Genomic DNA, 16,452 nt, shown 5'->3' with positions numbered 1-16,452 from the left:
CATTTGTTTTGTTAAAGAGCCTGACAGCTGATGGTAGGAAGGATCTGCGGAAACGCTCCTTCCTTTAATGAGGGTGCCGCAGTCTATTGCTGAAAGAGCTTCTAAGGGACTCCATAGACTCATGCAGGGGGTGGGAGGTGCTGTCCATGATGGACATCATCCTGGTCAGCATCCTCCGCTCTCCCACTTCCTCCACAGAGGGGAGAGAGAGAGGGACAGGGGGCTCTATTTCTGGATAAGGACAATGTCGTCCACTAAAAATAAATGAGAAGCATTGGGTTAAACTGTCCGCCGGATCAGTTGCAACAGAAAACTTCACCCAGTCTTTTTGGAATAGTTTAGACACCCCTGACCTAAAGGAAACAAGAAAATAAAAACAAAAGATCATGGAATCAAGTACCACTATAAGTACACCAGTACTATACTAGGTTAGAACTTTATTTCATCCTGTATTCAGGAAATTTCTTGGTTGCAGTAACAAGACAGACACAAGACATTGTAGACCCAAGTAAAAAAAATTGGAGCCACACACAGGAAGTTCACAAGGTGGGGACCTTCTGCCCACAGACTGAGGTTAAATATGCAGAGTCACGATTTCAAGCTGAAAGGGGGACCTTCTGCAGACTGAGACTGAGGTTACCACACAGTCCCTCAGTAGTCTGGAGGTTTTAAAGATCATCTTCCTTGCCTAGATCCTCCTAAACTGTCCTATCACCTAATCAGCAGCAGCGGAGAGGCTGGGGGGGGGGGGTCAAAGCACACAAGCAGCCCAGTAAGCACCGGCAGCTCCTCCATCTGACCGGGGAGAGATCTCACGCTCCCATAACAATGATGGATTGCTCTGTCTGGAGGGTCGCCTCTTCTCCTGGCAATGTCGTCCACTGCTGATCCTGCGTGCAAGACAGCGGAGGCACGGCTGAACGGCTCCAAAGACATCTAGGACTAGTACAAAGAAACCAAGCCACGTGATGGGTGGGTTTGAGTCGCAAAGGTCGCAGAACAACAAAGCAAAAAGCACTAAGTACAAAGCAAAATATATGGGAAAGCATTATGAAATATTAAAATGCAATTAAAAAAGATAGAAAAGCAGCAAAAACACAACGAGCAAGAGCGGACGGAGCAACCTTTCCAGGCTGACACTTAAGCGGCGCCATCTTGGTTGCAGTAGAAAAAACGGATACAGACACAAGAAAAAGAGATAGTAGAGTTGGACAAAACTGGAACCACACACAGGAAGTCTTCCACAAGATGGGGAACTGCAGACTGAGACTGAGGTTGAAAATATGCAGAGTCACTCTTCCAAGTTTATCCGGACAGTCCCTCAGTAGTCTGGAGCTGAAGAATCAACAGTAACACAGCACAACCCCTCAACTCAGTTTCCGGCCTGGCAAGCGCCGACAGCTCTTCCATCTTTTTGGGGAGGGATCTCACTTTCCCCATAATGATACATGGAATGGTTGGTCTGAAGCGTCACTTCTTTTCCCGGCACTTCTTTCCAGCTCCGAATTTCCAGACAAAACACAAAAAACAAACGAGTGGACAGAGCTACTGCCACCGGCTGCTGCCTGACGAAGCCATCTTGGGAAAAAAAGGGAATTTTATGATGCACTTAGGAATGTAATGCCACCTGTATCCTTCGACTCACCCGTTGTTGTTATACATAAGCTGTCCACAGTTCTACACGTGCAGTTGGTTTGTCTGTGCACTTAGCATGGGTGACCTTGTAGGTTAATACACAATACAATTATGACATATCTACTCCAAAAAATCTCATTGTTTTACAGAAAAAGAAAAGGTTTAACACCATGCATCTTAATCAAATGCTGTCTGAAATGTTGGGAACTGGATTGCTTCTCTCATCAAATGGTTGTCACACTTAACTATACAGTCATACCTTGTGGGAGGGAGGGAGGGACGGACAGAGACAGACGGAGAGACGGAGACAGACGGAGAGACAGAGACAGACGGAGAGACAGAGACAGACGGAGAGACAGAGACAGACGGAGAGACAGAGACAGACGGAGAGACAGAGACAGACGGAGAGACAGAGACAGACGGACGGAGAGACAGAGACAGACGGACGGAGAGACAGAGACAGACGGACGGAGAGACAGACAGACGGACGGAGAGACAGACAGACGGACGGAGAGACAGACAGACGGACGGAGACGTGCTCGTAAACTAACAAACTTTAAATTTAAATTAAATGAAGTTTTAAGCTTACGTTGCACTAAATTTAGACCTTGTGCAATAACCAAAGCAAAGAGCTTAATGTATTCCACCGCAGCTTTCGAGGCGAACTTCAAGCCTCCCCATGCGTATTGGCGAGCCAGCTTTGTCACGCGTACACTTCTCATATTTTTTGATTATTTCGTGCTTAATATCAATTGTCATCTTACGCCTTTTCTTCGCACTACCCTTCATTGCAGTGGCTTGCTTGGGATCCAGTGTTTCCCTTAATTCTGCACTGACTTACGCAAAAAAAACACGGAAAAAACGCAACGCTCCGCCCAGTGCTCGTAGAGATCTTTGCACGAAGGAGATGTGGCGAGAAAGGCAGTACGCTGAAATCATAAGCCGCCTCTCGCGGCCTGGTCACCTAGCTGTCATGAATGCTCGTATATCTAAATTTGTCTCATATCAAAGGTAAATAACTGCTCGGGAATTTTCCTCGTATCTCAAATTCCTCGTATGTCGGGCCACTCGTATGTCAAGGTATTACTGTATAACTCAACCACCACTGCATTATCATTTTTAAAATGACCATTATTCTACCAGGTCAAGAAAAACTGATCAGTTTGCACTTAAAAACTGTAATTTATATAATGTGGTGTGTTAGGTTCAAACACCAGACATTTGTATCACCAATCTGAAAGAAGGAAAAACAGAGAATTGAGTCAACTTTATTCAAAAATGAGAGGTTCTCGGGACTGCTCTCGTCACAATCCTCCGACACACTCTGAAGATGTCTCCTCTCGCCTTGTCTCTTATTGTGTCAAGTTACAGGAAGTTTCAAGCTGATCAAAGGAAAGAGGGAGTTATCTCCCAGTTACAAAAGGGTCTTTGATGCATGACCATATGCTCTTTCAAGGTAACACCCCCACATCCTCTTTCCTTTTCTCCCGCAATCTTCACACGATAGTTCAAACAGGCGCCCGACCCCTGAAGCAGTTCCTCTTTGTTGAATAAGGTGGAACTGCCTCCAGGGCTCAGGACACCCCTAATTTTATTAGCAAGCATTTTGACAGTCTAACCTAAAATCAGGATAACTTATTTACAATAATTCCAACAGGTGTCACATCTATTTCTAATGTCTGCTTACGATAAGAATAAGGAGATAATTCGGGTAATAGATAAGACCCCAAATATTTATCATATGTATGTTTTTTTCCATTAAAAAGACTTGCATTTCACTTGTTGAAACATGCAATAGCCACCTCGTTGTGTAGAGGTTCACTTGACAGACTACGGTGCGGGCAGGCGCGGGCTCAATTCTTGTAGGTGGCGATATTACTGTGAGTGCGGATGGTTGTCTGTCTCTCTCTGTGACCTACGACTGACTGGTGCCCAGTCCAGAGTGTAGTCTGCCTTTCGCCCGATGACACCTGGGTTAGGCTCCAGCAACCCCCGCAACTCATTTGAGGATGGGCGGTACGGAAGATGAATGAATGAAACATGCACTAAACCCTGTGCTCAATTCTTTTCACAGACACAATCTTCAGGATGACGTGCGTCAAGACCTGTACAAGGCTGTCAACGACTGGGTGGCGGCTATAGGCAAGAAGCGCAAGTTTATGGGCGGAGAGCGGCCCAACCTCGCTGACCTGGTGAGGAAACGTGGCAAAATTCTCCCAATGTAGACACAATATAAAAGACATCCACACATTTGCCATTCTCTGGTCTCCATCAGGCGGTATTTGGTGTCCTTCGTGTGATGGAGGGCCTCGAGGCCTTTGATGACATGATGGCCAACACCAAAGTGAAGTCATGGTACCACCGCATGGATGTGGTCACCCTCAACTATCATGGATGCTCTCAGTTGTCACGGTAACCACCTTTTTCACCAAAAGAAAAAGGTTTTGCATAGAAGAGTGTGCCCGGCCAACATTCAATGCAATTGAAGGTGGATTTTTATAGATTACAGTAATACCTTGAGATACGTTCCGGGACCGAGCTCTTATGTCGATTTACTCGTATTTCAAATTAACCCTTCCCATAGAAATTAACTAAATTAATTAGGGGGGGAGGGGGAGACTTTTTCTATGACAACGTGCTCGTAACATAACATAAAATAAAAACGATACACACACAAAAATAAGTTTAATCTAACCTCATACGAAGTTTAATTATTATTTTGTTTTTAATTTTTTTTTACCTTCTCGGTTGGCTCTTTTTGCCCCGCCTGCACCCTGACTTGCAACCGGAGTTTTTAAAAGGAACATGTTGTTTGCTTTTGTCTTCCCTTTAAAATATTCCGAAACTGATCCTCACAAATGTCCTCACAATAGGATGACGCACGACCACTTGCCAACTTGTCCGGGTGCTTGCTCCTCTCATATTAGCGAGCCAGCTCCATCACTCATGTTTTTCGATAATTTTGTTCTTAATATCGATTGTCATCATAATCCTTTTCTTTGCACAACTCTTCAATCCACCTGCTTGCTTTGGACCGACCCATTGTTCCCTTTATTCTGCACTGACTAACGGGAAAAAAAATATGGAAAAAAGGGAACGCTCCGCCCATTGTTTGAAGGTATCTTTACACGAGGGAGTAGTGGCGAGAAAGACAGTGCCATGCTGTTCACATAAGCAGCTTCTTGTGTCTTGGCCACCTGGCTGTCTCGTATGCTCGTATCTCAAAAATTGTCTCGTATCTCAAGGCAAATATTTGCTCGGAATTTTACTCAAATTCCTTGTATGTCGTGGCACTCGTATGTCAAGGTATTACTGTATGTCAGTTTCATTTGAGTTCCCTAAGAAGTCCCCAAATACACAAGGAAACAACAAACAAAGCAAGACAGGCACAAAGATATTTGTGTTGAGCTTCTGGGATGAGGGTGGATGAGGCTGCTGTTAGAAGGTTCTCTTGAGATGACTTGAGTATTGGCCTGTAAATTATTGTCATGAAAAGAAAATCGCTCCTGGTTTGGAAACATCTCTGTGAAGAATTTCTCATGCATAATGATTGCAAGTAAAGTCTTAACCCACCTTTCTGTCAATGATCTATTTTGTATTCAGTGTCTTGTGTGTTTCAATTATAAAAACGTGTTGGTATCATTGACGAGGCCAGAATAAGTTTACTGTGAAAATTAAATTTTTAACTAGCCATTTTGATAGTTACTTTTATAATTACAGTTATCCCTCGAATATTGCGGTTAATGTGGACCAGACATGGCCGCGATAATCGAAAAATCTCGAAGCAGGGTCACCCCCAGGGCCTGGAAAGTATTAATTTTTGTTTCAGAAATATATTTGTCTTGCAAAATAAATATATTTTAATTTAGGCCGCAGAAAATAAATATATATACATGTTTGCCGTAGAAAACAATAATTGAAAATTATTGCAATATATTTCTAAATCCACTTATTAATATTTAGCAAATTTAAAAAAGAAAATCGGTGTGTAACTCGCTAAGTTTCAAGGAAATTTATCACATTTGGCTACCTTTATAATTGAGTTCTGACATTGAGGGGGGGATTGTCTTGAACTTCCTCCGGGGCGCAGAATTCCTCAGTATGCCACTAAGAAATTAATGAAAATATATTTTGATAATTGGGCAAAAATTATATTGGAGCTTAGCGTGAGAAAATTGTATTTTTTTCATGGGAAAAATTGTTTTAAACCCCAAAAATTAAATTTTGATGACCCCTGGCACTACATCCCCGAAGTTCCCATCCGAAAACCAGAAGAAATTTGCGTTTTTTGGTTTCACGGTTGTAGATTTATATGAAAAAAATAGAAAACTGTGGGGAACCTTCCAAAGGATGATACGATACGAGAGACGAACTTGCAATCCCAAAATGGAGTCTCACCAGCGCTTCGTTCTTCTTGGACGTGGTCAGTCAATGTTGAGTACAGAACAACGTTCGCAATTAGTGTTGCGCAGCTCAAGCCGTGTGGTCAACGTGGGGAAATGCATGAGCCAATCAACTAGCTCTAAGTGTTCGACCAATAATTGGCCACATTGTGATCACGTGGATTATGCATGCATATGCAATACTGGCGTGTGCGCACATGCGTGCACTGTGCACAGCGCATACAGCATTTGACCTTGAATGCATTGAGAAATGCGAGCAATGTGCATGCAGGCGTGTTTTTTGCGGGCATATATTTGCAAATTTCTCGCAAGCTACGGAAAATGGCCGAGGAAAATTATTGGAAATAATTTTGGTTCGGTGACCATTAATTGATTTTTTTTTAGCAGAAACATAAATATATTTACATCGTGAAAGCCCAATTGAAAATATATTTACGGCAATATGCTGCAATAATTTTCTAACAATTTATTGCGACCCCTGGTCACACCACTGTAACTTTTTTTTAAATTAAGTGCTGAGTCGTAGTGGCAAAAGTGGCTTCCGCTTGCGACTTTCAGTGTGGATTTTCACATTGTTGTGAACTTTTTCAAAAAAGGTTTTAATAATAGCAGCGAAAAAAAATCGCAAAGTCGTGAATTCGCGATAAGTGAAGACGCGACAATTGAGGGATTACTGTATTTTATATTTTGCCAACCTTCTACCGGTCAGCCATTGTGCTGACCTATGCTCTGTCAGTATGGCACTCAATCTGTAAAAAAGCAAACGGGAAAAGACATGATCCTCAAACTATTCCAGAAAGGGCTCCAGTGGGTGCAGGTTTTCGTTCCAACCTGGAAGAGGAAACCTTTCCACCAATCTGCAATCCTGGAAGTGCAATTAGTTGATTGCAGTCAGGTGCTTCTTGCTTCATTGGTTAAACTGATTGTGTTGGAACGGTTGGAAGAAGAAACCTGCACCTGCTTTAGATGGTGATCAAGACAGCACAAAAGATCATCAGCTTAAGCATGCCATAGTTATCCTTAAAACCCAGCTACTCAGACTCCAGTCAGCTCAGCTCGATCCAGCAAATATGTTGCCATTGTATTAAATATCTCATCTCATTTTCTGAACCACTTTCTCCTCATTTGGGTCGTGGGGGGTGCTGGAGCCAATCCCAACTGTCTCCGGGCCAGAGGCGGGGGACACCCTGAATCGGTGGCCAGCCGATCGCAGGGCACAAGGAGACGGACAACCATGCACACTCACACCCGTACCTAGGGGCAATTTAGAGTGTCCGATCAGCCTACCACAGTGGCGGGCGGTGCATTTTCTGGTAGCGCCTTCAACGTATCAATCCAACCCTCAAAAACTATTTTATGGCTATAAAACCTCTACTGCAGCTACAGCTGCGACACATAAAAAATAGTCAATAAATTAATGCACAAAAATTGGGTAAAATCCACTTCCTAGCAGCATTTCATGATTAAATACAAATACTGGAGCTTTTCAGACATTAAAACCAGGCCAGGGGGTGATTTTCCCGGGAAAAGACAGCGATGAACGTCAATGGTGTACGGGCAAACATTGCCCGAAAATTGGGTCAAATCCAGCCGAAAACAGCATTTATTGATTAAATACAAATACTGGAGCTTTTTAGACATCAGAACCGGGCCCGGAGTATCATTTCCCCGGTAAAAAGGCAGCGATGAACGTCGATACGTCCATACGTGAAATGACAAAAAATGCACTAATATTAGGTAAAATCCACTTCCTAGCATCATTTATTGATTGAATACAAATACTGGAGCTTTTGAGACATTACAACCAGGCCAGGGGGGTGATTTTTCCCGGGAAAAGACAGCGATGGACGTCAATGGTGAAACGCCAAAAATTAAACTGGGGTAAAATCCACTTCCTAGCAGCATTTTATGATTAAATACAAACTGGAGCTTAAATACAAACACTGGAGCTTTTCAGATATCAGAACTTGGCCCACAATTGAAATACAGTGGTACCTCGAGATACGAGCTTAATCCGTTCCGGGACTGAGCTCATATGACAAGATTCTCGTAACTCGAGCGGAAGTTTCTTATTGAAATGAATGGGAAACAAATTAATTCGTTCCAACTCTCTGAAAAAAACACCAAAAACAGGATATTGGATTGGAAAAATGTTTTATTTCTTCCAATTCCCCATATATTGACAAAGTAATAAATAACGAGTGGTTTAATAGAAATAAAGTGTTTAATCTAACTAAAATTGGGCGGATTTCGCCGAGGGGAGAGGGGCACAAAAGGGGCGGGGGCTTCGGTTTTTTTTTTCCACACAACGCACTCGTAAACGGAACAAACACTCCACCTTCACGTTCGCTATCGATGGGCTGTTTGCTGTCGTACTATTCCCTTCAAAATATTCCGAAAATGATGCACACAAATGTCCTCACAATCGGATAACGCACGACCACTTGCCAACGAGCAGCAGTCTTTTATCAGCGATCGCGCCGCTGCTCATGTTGTTGTTGGGTCACCTCAGGCGCCTGAGGATTACCCTCAGCAGCGCTAGAGCTGTCACTGGAACGCGGATTAGTTCATCCAGGGGGTAGCCGGAGGTGTGGGGCAGTGCGAATATCTCCGGCTGGATGAAAAACGTAGGGCGCCACGTTCCTGGGTGGCAGCTCTGGGTGGTTTTGTTGGATTCGCATGGGAGCTTCGGGGGCGCTGGCTAGCGGCTCCTTTTAGCTTGTAGCATCTGTGTTCGCATCCCCTCGAACGGCGCCTATGATAGAGTGCCATTGCCTGTCGGCGTTGTGCGCACGAGTATACTTCATTACCCAGAAAGCCCTCTTTTCCCCGCGCATGCGCATTGTGCGTTTCCTGGTCTGAATAACTCAGCCGGTGCTCGTAAATATTGTTATACACGAAAGATATGCAAAAAAAAAATGCCATGGCCACCTGGCTTGGTCGCATCACAAAATTTTGACCGCATCACGGGCGAATTATTCCATCGAAATTTCCCCCGTAAGACGAGCATTTTGTATGATGGGCGATCGTATGACGAGGTACCACTGTATTATTTAGGAATATAGCCATATTTTACTCACCAAAAATCCTTTTTACACAATATCCATCCTCCTTTCTTTCTTCCTTCTTTCCTATCGCCATCGAAGCTAATGATGAAAGTCGAGCCTGTCCTGTCATATTTCCGGCATAGTCCGTTTTGAAAATAGCATTAAATCAACACAACAATATACTATTTGCTGGTGGATCTAAGTTAGCGCGCTGAAAGTGCCCCACACACCATTTTCCCGGCTGTAACAGGCTTGCTAGCTTCGGAGTTGACCGCCCTTTCTTAATGATGTCCATTTTTTCTGGAAAAGTCCGTCTGGAAAATAGCTTTGTGAGCAAACAGAATCAATTTGTTTTTGCTTCTGCTTCTGTCGGCCATAGTGGGTGGAGTTTGCGATCTCGGCTGCCTGGGTACTGCTTTGGCCCGCCTACTAGCCAATCATAGTTTCTGAAAGCAATGACATGTCCCAGCCAGCAAAATGCTAACGCCTATGAAAAATCATTTTGGGGTTGCCAACTCGAAATCTGATTGGTTAAAAGCAACAGTCTAGTTTAATGTAGCAGAGCCCGCAAGAACTGATTGTGAAGGCTTTGAGGCAGATCTGATCTGGCAACAAATAATGGCTGAAATGTGATTGGTTAAATGCTTCAATATGAAAATACACATCTGGAAGCAGTGCAACCAGGGGGAAAAGCAATGAAAGGAAGCTAACAGACCATTTGGAATAATAAGTATTGATGGACAAAATATAATATGATTCAGATATTTCTTAGGCCAGCAGAGAAGGCCTTGAAGGCCCTGACGGCCCGCCACTGGCCTACCATGCATGTTTTTGTAATGTCGGAGGAAACCGGAGCACTCGGAGAAAACCCACGCAGGCCCGGGGAGAACATGCAAACTCCACACAGGTGGAAGTGACCTGGATTTGAACCCAGGACCCCAGAGCTGTGAGGCTGACACACTAAACACTCCCTCCACCGGCCGCTGTATTAAATATGATTTGTTTCATGTACCCTGCTCTGCCTTGCTTTGCTCAGGTTCGCTCAGCGTCGATCTGACAAAAATAAAAATCCAACTATGGGCAGCAGGCAGGGGACACCCTGAAATGTTTCCCAGCCAATCGCAGGACACAAGGAGATCGACAACCATTCACGCTCCCTCTTTTAGCTCGTGGTACCTAGTTTAGTATTCAATCATGCTGCCATCCATGTTTTTGGGATGTCGGAGGAAAAAGTACCTGAGGAAAAACCTACACCGGCCCAGGGAAATCATCCAAACTCCACACAGGAAGGTTAGAACCCAATGGGGATTGAACCCTCAATCTCACAATTTGTGAGACGAACATGCTAACCACTCTTCTACCAGGCCACCTTATTTTGGATATTGTGAACAAATATTCGTTGGTTACCCCACTATTCTAACCCATGTGCGGTCGTTTGGTCGCCGGTCTTTTGGTCGCCCGGACCCAAACGACGGGTGACCAAAAGACCGGCGACAAAACAAGGTAAAACAACACGGTCTATGCATCAATAAAGGGCCAACAATCGCCCTGAGCAGTTTCACTGAGCGGACATGTGAGTGTATAAGAGTTTGTATGTACATGAGTTTGTAAGATTATATCAGTTTTTGTGAGTATAAATGCATCGTTCTCATACAAATTGTGAATGGCTGACATGTCAGCACAAACACTCAACTGTCCGACACTGATCAATTACTTTTTGCCCTTCAAATGACTGAAACGTATCTGTTCAAAGTCCTGCTGACAACTGTCAGTTTTGCCTGTATATAAGACTCACTCACTGGTCATTCAGTGAGAGCTGCAAGGAGAACAGACTGTGAGCGATCACGCTGTTTGAGCTCTCCCCATTCCTGCAGTCCGGTAATAAACTTATTTCCTTTAAATTGGTCTTACTCCTTCTTAACCTCCTCCTTAAGTTGTTTTTCAGATCTATCATTCTTTGGTGCCAAAACCCGGGACCCAACACGCCAGTAATTGTCAGAGCGACGACGGACCGCTACGAAGGGTAAAATAAAGACTGTTGACAGCATTCTCCTTTGAAAGGGTCAGCCCGACGGACGTTCCCTCGCCGCTCCAGTGGGAAAAGAGGCTGAAGGTGACGGGTCCTCCGAACTAGGACAGGTTCGGAATGAGAAAGATCGTGAGTTCACCCTTTGATTTCTGTCTCCGTGATGTGTGATAATTTGAATGAGTATTATCACTACGGTAGTGAATGTTCGAGGTCTAGACCGACGTAGGTAGAACATGAATGTTTGTGGCCTGGACTGACGTAGGTAGAACATGAATGTTCGAGGTCTGGACCGACGTAGGTAGAATGTAACTGTTCGTGGTCTGGACCGACGTAGGTAGAACATGAATGTTCGAGGTCCGGACCGACGTAGGTAGAACATGAATGTTTGTGGTCTAGACCGACGTAGGTAGAACATGAATAGAGTCAGGGACTGCGCTAAGAGATAAAGTCAGGGACTTATCTGATCTTGGTGTGTTCAGAGATATTGGGTGAATCTCGAAGTATTGAGATGAATTTGGTAAATTTAGAATAGAATTGTTGTTTAAACTATTAAGTAAGTGATTAATATAGATCGGAAAGCGACAAGGGAGATGGGTTTGTTGCCGGACTGCAGAATGGAGATCGGAGGGTTGCCGGATGTGGGGTATGTACGGATGGGTAGTGTGGGGGGTTGCCTTTGTCTGCCGCGATGGGTGGAGAGGCATGGTTTATGTCCCAATTTGAGGGATGTGGAAGGTTTGATGAACGTAGAAAGGGAATTGTTGAAGAAAGTGAATAGAAAAGAAAGTGTGGGAAAAGAGGCTGAAGGTGTGCGGAGAGTTGACTTGAAGAGAGGAGAGTGGAGTTAAAATATTTTGTGTGCAGAGTGTTGCTGCAGAAAATGGCTCTTATCTTAAGTAAACATAGTCTCCTTGGTGGGGGTGAGATGAGCCAATAGGAATTCAGCCAGTAAATTTAGCTATCCTTGGATAGTTAGCAATATAGGGGTGATTTGCGAATTAAGAATTATTTGGTTGTTAATGATATGAAACAAGATAATGACAATGCAAAACTGGCATTCATCCAAATTATTAGGTAAAGTGTACCTGGCCTGTTTACGTAAAATAATTAATTAATAATTAATTCAGGATAGGCATGATTTCCCTAGGACGGAAGAGGCATGGAATGTGTTCCGTGCACGGAAGACATTCCTTGTTTTTCCCTGAGCAGGTGAAATATGCTTTGGAGTGGGTCATATTAATGACTATTAATGGAATACGGATTGCATAAGCATCGAACATTTGATATCAACCAAATGACGTTGACCTATTTCCTTTGGGAATGATTATTGCTAATAGGACAGCAAAAGGTGGTTAGCTGCCAAGAAGCCCCAGACTGGGGACGGCGCTCTCCACCGGTGATGAAAATTTGCAGACCACTGATGTCTGATTGAGTGTGAGCGTGAATGTTTGTCTGTCTTTTTGTGTTTTTGATTGTCTGGCCACCGAGATATAATCAATCGGTTAGATATCAAGGCGGAAGAGGATTTGGAAAATTGGAATCGATTTCTGAAATAGCCAAACAGCCCTTTTCAGGGATGGCGGCGAAGGATTTGGAAATTTGAAATTGATTTCTGAAATCGCCAATAAGCCCTTTTTCAGGGATGGCGGCGACAAATCATGGAAAAAATATTTCGTCAAGTGAAATTTTTGATTCAAATACAGCAGCAGTACTCCAAATGTGAAACTTGACATGGAGGAACAAATAATCTGCTCTGCGAAATGGGGAATTTGAGGGCACTGAAAAAGAAAGAAAAAAAAGGGAAAATCTTAAAGGAAATGCATTGAATTTGGGTTAGCAGAAGGAGACTGTGCTTCTCAACAGGAAACGGACCAACGGTGGTGCCAGGAGCCTGGGTGTTCAACCTACAGTAAAAAGAAGAAGCACTAGCACGACTCAAAGTGGGACCGTCCATAGCAAGTGTTGCTGACCAACCAGCAGACATGAAAATGCCGAGAGGGGGATGTGGATCCACCTTTTGCACTGTAAGGAGGGTCCCTCAGTTGAAATGTTTGAGGAGACAGGTGAGAACAACTTTCTGACGTAATAAAATGAAACGACAACCACTCCAATATTGATTGGAAAGATTATGGCTCAGCGAGCAATGCCATAAACCATAGGGAACTCTTTTATATTGGTTTTATTGTCTCCATATGCAAAAAAGGTGAAAGCGTTTCAATTGAGACTAAACCTTCTTACAAAGGGTTAAAATAAATGTAGAATGAAAACGTCCAATGGATCCCACGCAGAGCTTGTCACAGAACTCCTGAAAGTGGCACAGCTACCAATGAAGCTGGCTATCTGCAAATGTAAAGCACACACGACTGGACAAGACCCCGTCTCATTGGGGAAGAAGCGAGCAGACGAAGCAGCCAAAGAAGCCGCAAACTGCAATTATCTAGACGGCAATCTCCACGGTGGAAAGACACATCCCAATCCCTGCCGAAATCCTAAGAGGCATGCAACGAGGATGGTCCGCGGCCTCAGCTTAATGTCCTACGAGGAAAGATGCCAGCGACTCAATCTGCCGACCCTTGAGGCTAGCCGTCTGCGAGGGGACCTGATACTGGCCTACAACATCCTCCACAGTATCTACAACATGCCCCGCGATCTCTTCTTCACGCCCGCCCCTGATCGTGGTGTGAGGGGTCATCCGTGGAAGCTGTATCCTCGCAGGTTCCGGTTAAATCGGCGGAAGGCTGCTTTTTCGGTGCACATCGCCGGTCCTTGGAACCGGCTTCCACAGAGTGTGGTCGAGAAGCCGACGGTCGCCCAGTTCAAGAGGGCTCTGGATGACGTTTTGGCCGTGAACCAGTGACAACACCGCGTTTTTGTTTACACATTTCTTGTATCTTTGTTACATGGCCCTTAGCCTTGCGCTTTTTCTTGCCAATAAATTGAATTGAATTGAAAAATAAAAAATAAACGACCAGAAAAAGAGAAACTACAATGGGAAACAGAAGGAGCCACTCAACACAAGAACGGCCTCTATGCAAACAAGCCATGCGTTCCACGATCATTGTTTGAAGTAATTGCCAAATTGAGCCATGGCAGGAGCCATGTCTCAACAGGAGGGATAGTATAGTCCCAAAGGTCTCCAAACCTACTTAAAAAACTGCAGAAAATGTCTCACCTGCTGTAGACACAACTCTCAAGGCAATGAACGACCCAAGCTTGGAACAAGGCATCAGAAACATATCCGTTCGAGGTTCTGAACATGGGTTTCATTGAACTGAACCAAAGTGGCATGTACAAGTACTGTCTTGTGATCATTGACACACTTACCAAGTGGGTTGAGATATGCCCATCCAGGAAAGCTGACGCCATGGCATTCGCAAAAGCCATATGCAAAAGGATCATTCCAAGCCATGGAATACTACGAGTCATTTGGAGTGATGGTGGTGCTCGCTTTGTGAGCCGCATGATCCAAGCTGTTGGGCGGCATCTTGGAATCGACCTGAGGTATCATTGCGCCTGCCGCCCCCAAAGTTCTGGACTCGTTGAAAGAACCAATGGAACAGTAAGACTCAGACTGGTGGTGGAGGAGACAGGAGAAACAGATTCTCTCACTCAGTGGTTATGCAAAATTTCCAGGAAAGAACTGTGATAAATGCAAATAATCTGCCAACATCTTCTCTGTCTCCCACACAGGAGGTCCTGTCCCCAGGTGACCTGGTACTCGTCAAGGTGATAGAAAGAAAGTGCTGGTCATCTCCACGTTGGGACAGGACCTCACCGTGTGATTTTGACCACCGTCAAAGCTTATGAACGAGTGTTGGAGCTCACGACCATGATCCAGTGTGGGGCTCGGATGTCCCCCTCAAACATAAACACTGGTCAGTCTCCTCCAAAATCCTGATAGCTCTGTTCCCCTGGGTAGGAACAGCAAGGAACACTACGTCTGGAGGCCATTGACTGCAAATTCCAGGCCTACGTCACCGCATCAGTCCGACTACAGCAAGGCCGGGGACTACAGCAAGGCCGGGAAGCCCAAATAACCGCCCAGCAGGGAGGTGTGTGTGCCATGGTAGGAGACTCATGCTGCACTTTCATCCCTGCCAGCGCATCCTACTCAGTCCATGATGCCCTACAAACTATGAAGAACATACAGAACGCTATGACAAGAGATCCGGTTCCATGAGGATGGCTTGACTGGTTCCTCTCGGGCTCATGGACACAGACTCTTTTGAAAGCCCTAGTACTGTTCGTAACAATTATTGCTCTCGTGCATGTTATCCTAACTTGTTGTTTGCCCTGCTTCTCAGCTTTGATCAAACGTACCACTAATGTCACAGTCGAACGGACCATGATTGTTGAAACCCAGCAAATGCTGAATCGTATACACATGCAACAATCCATATCCCAATCTGACCCTGATGTTGTGCTACTATCTGACACTGATTAATGTCTTTCCTATTCTGAGACACCAGGCCATGAGGCGATCATTCCAAGCGGGAGGTCAAGGGAGGAATTCTCCCTCAACTCCTCGAGGGTTTTTTGCCCCCTCCTGGTCGGTCTAAACTCCAGTTCGAAGTAATTTGTGAAGAATTTTGTTCAAAATTAGCGTTGCGAGGTTCCGATGTGTTTATACTCACACAGGAGGGAATTGTAAGATTATATCAGTTTTTGTGAGTATAAATGCATCATTCTCATACAAATTGTGAATGGCTGACATGTCAGCATAAACACTCAACTGTCTGAATGAATAATCAATCTTAGTCTTGTGATTGGGTTGACATGTCAGCACAAACACTCAACTGTCCGACACTGATCAATTACTTTTTGCCCTGCAAATGACTGAAACGTATCTGTTCAAAGTCCTGCTGACAACTGTCAGTTTTGTCTTTATATAAGACTCACTCACTGGTCATTCAGTGGGAGCTGCAAGGACAACAGACTGTGAGCGATCACGCTGTTTGAGCTCTCCCCATTTCTGCAGCAGAAGGATTTGTAAGTAGGGTTATCACCATATACAAGTTATTTTTAAAATGACTTGAATGAATCCAGAAGGCAGATCATGACATAGCACCCTTGAACCTTTTGTAGACATCCCAAATTTCCTGGTTTTCTGACGAGACGGGCGACCTCGTCGAAGTAAGCTTCCCCGTTGCCTATGGCAGCCTAAATCGACCACAGCATTGATCTCTCATTTTCATTAATGTTCTATTTCAAGCTACTGTATTTACTCGCATATTAGCCGCTTTTGTCGGAATTTTTGGAATTGAGGGTACGGCTTATATGCGCATAAAAACACGTCATGAACAAAACTGCAAGGTGATGACGATTACACGATGACATC

The 16,452-nt window shown here is 44.4% G+C and overlaps 1 protein-coding gene across 6 annotated transcripts in view; it reads left to right on the top strand.

Moving 5' to 3' along the window:
• The window catches only part of ptgesl (prostaglandin E synthase 2-like), a 58,138-nt gene extending 44,757 nt beyond the window's left edge, over positions 1 to 13,381 (top strand). For 5 of the 6 annotated variants that reach the window (XM_077599846.1, XM_077599843.1, XM_077599847.1 and 2 more), the window contains 3 exons: positions 3,710 to 3,827; positions 3,911 to 4,047; positions 11,147 to 13,381. In XM_077599846.1, coding sequence (XP_077455972.1) covers positions 3,710 to 3,827; positions 3,911 to 4,047; positions 11,147 to 11,219 — 328 coding nt within the window. In that variant the 3' untranslated portion in view covers positions 11,220 to 13,381. The remainder of the gene's footprint in view (positions 1 to 3,709; positions 3,828 to 3,910; positions 4,048 to 11,146) is intronic. The other variant, XM_077599844.1, reaches the window with a different exon arrangement.
• The last annotated feature ends 3,071 nt before the right edge of the window (positions 13,382 to 16,452 follow it).

This window comes from Stigmatopora argus, chromosome 5 (genome assembly GCF_051989625.1).
Source record: "Stigmatopora argus isolate UIUO_Sarg chromosome 5, RoL_Sarg_1.0, whole genome shotgun sequence".
NCBI classification, from domain to species: Eukaryota; Metazoa; Chordata; class Actinopteri; order Syngnathiformes; family Syngnathidae; genus Stigmatopora; species Stigmatopora argus.
This window is presented reverse-complemented; position numbering and strand designations above follow the sequence as displayed.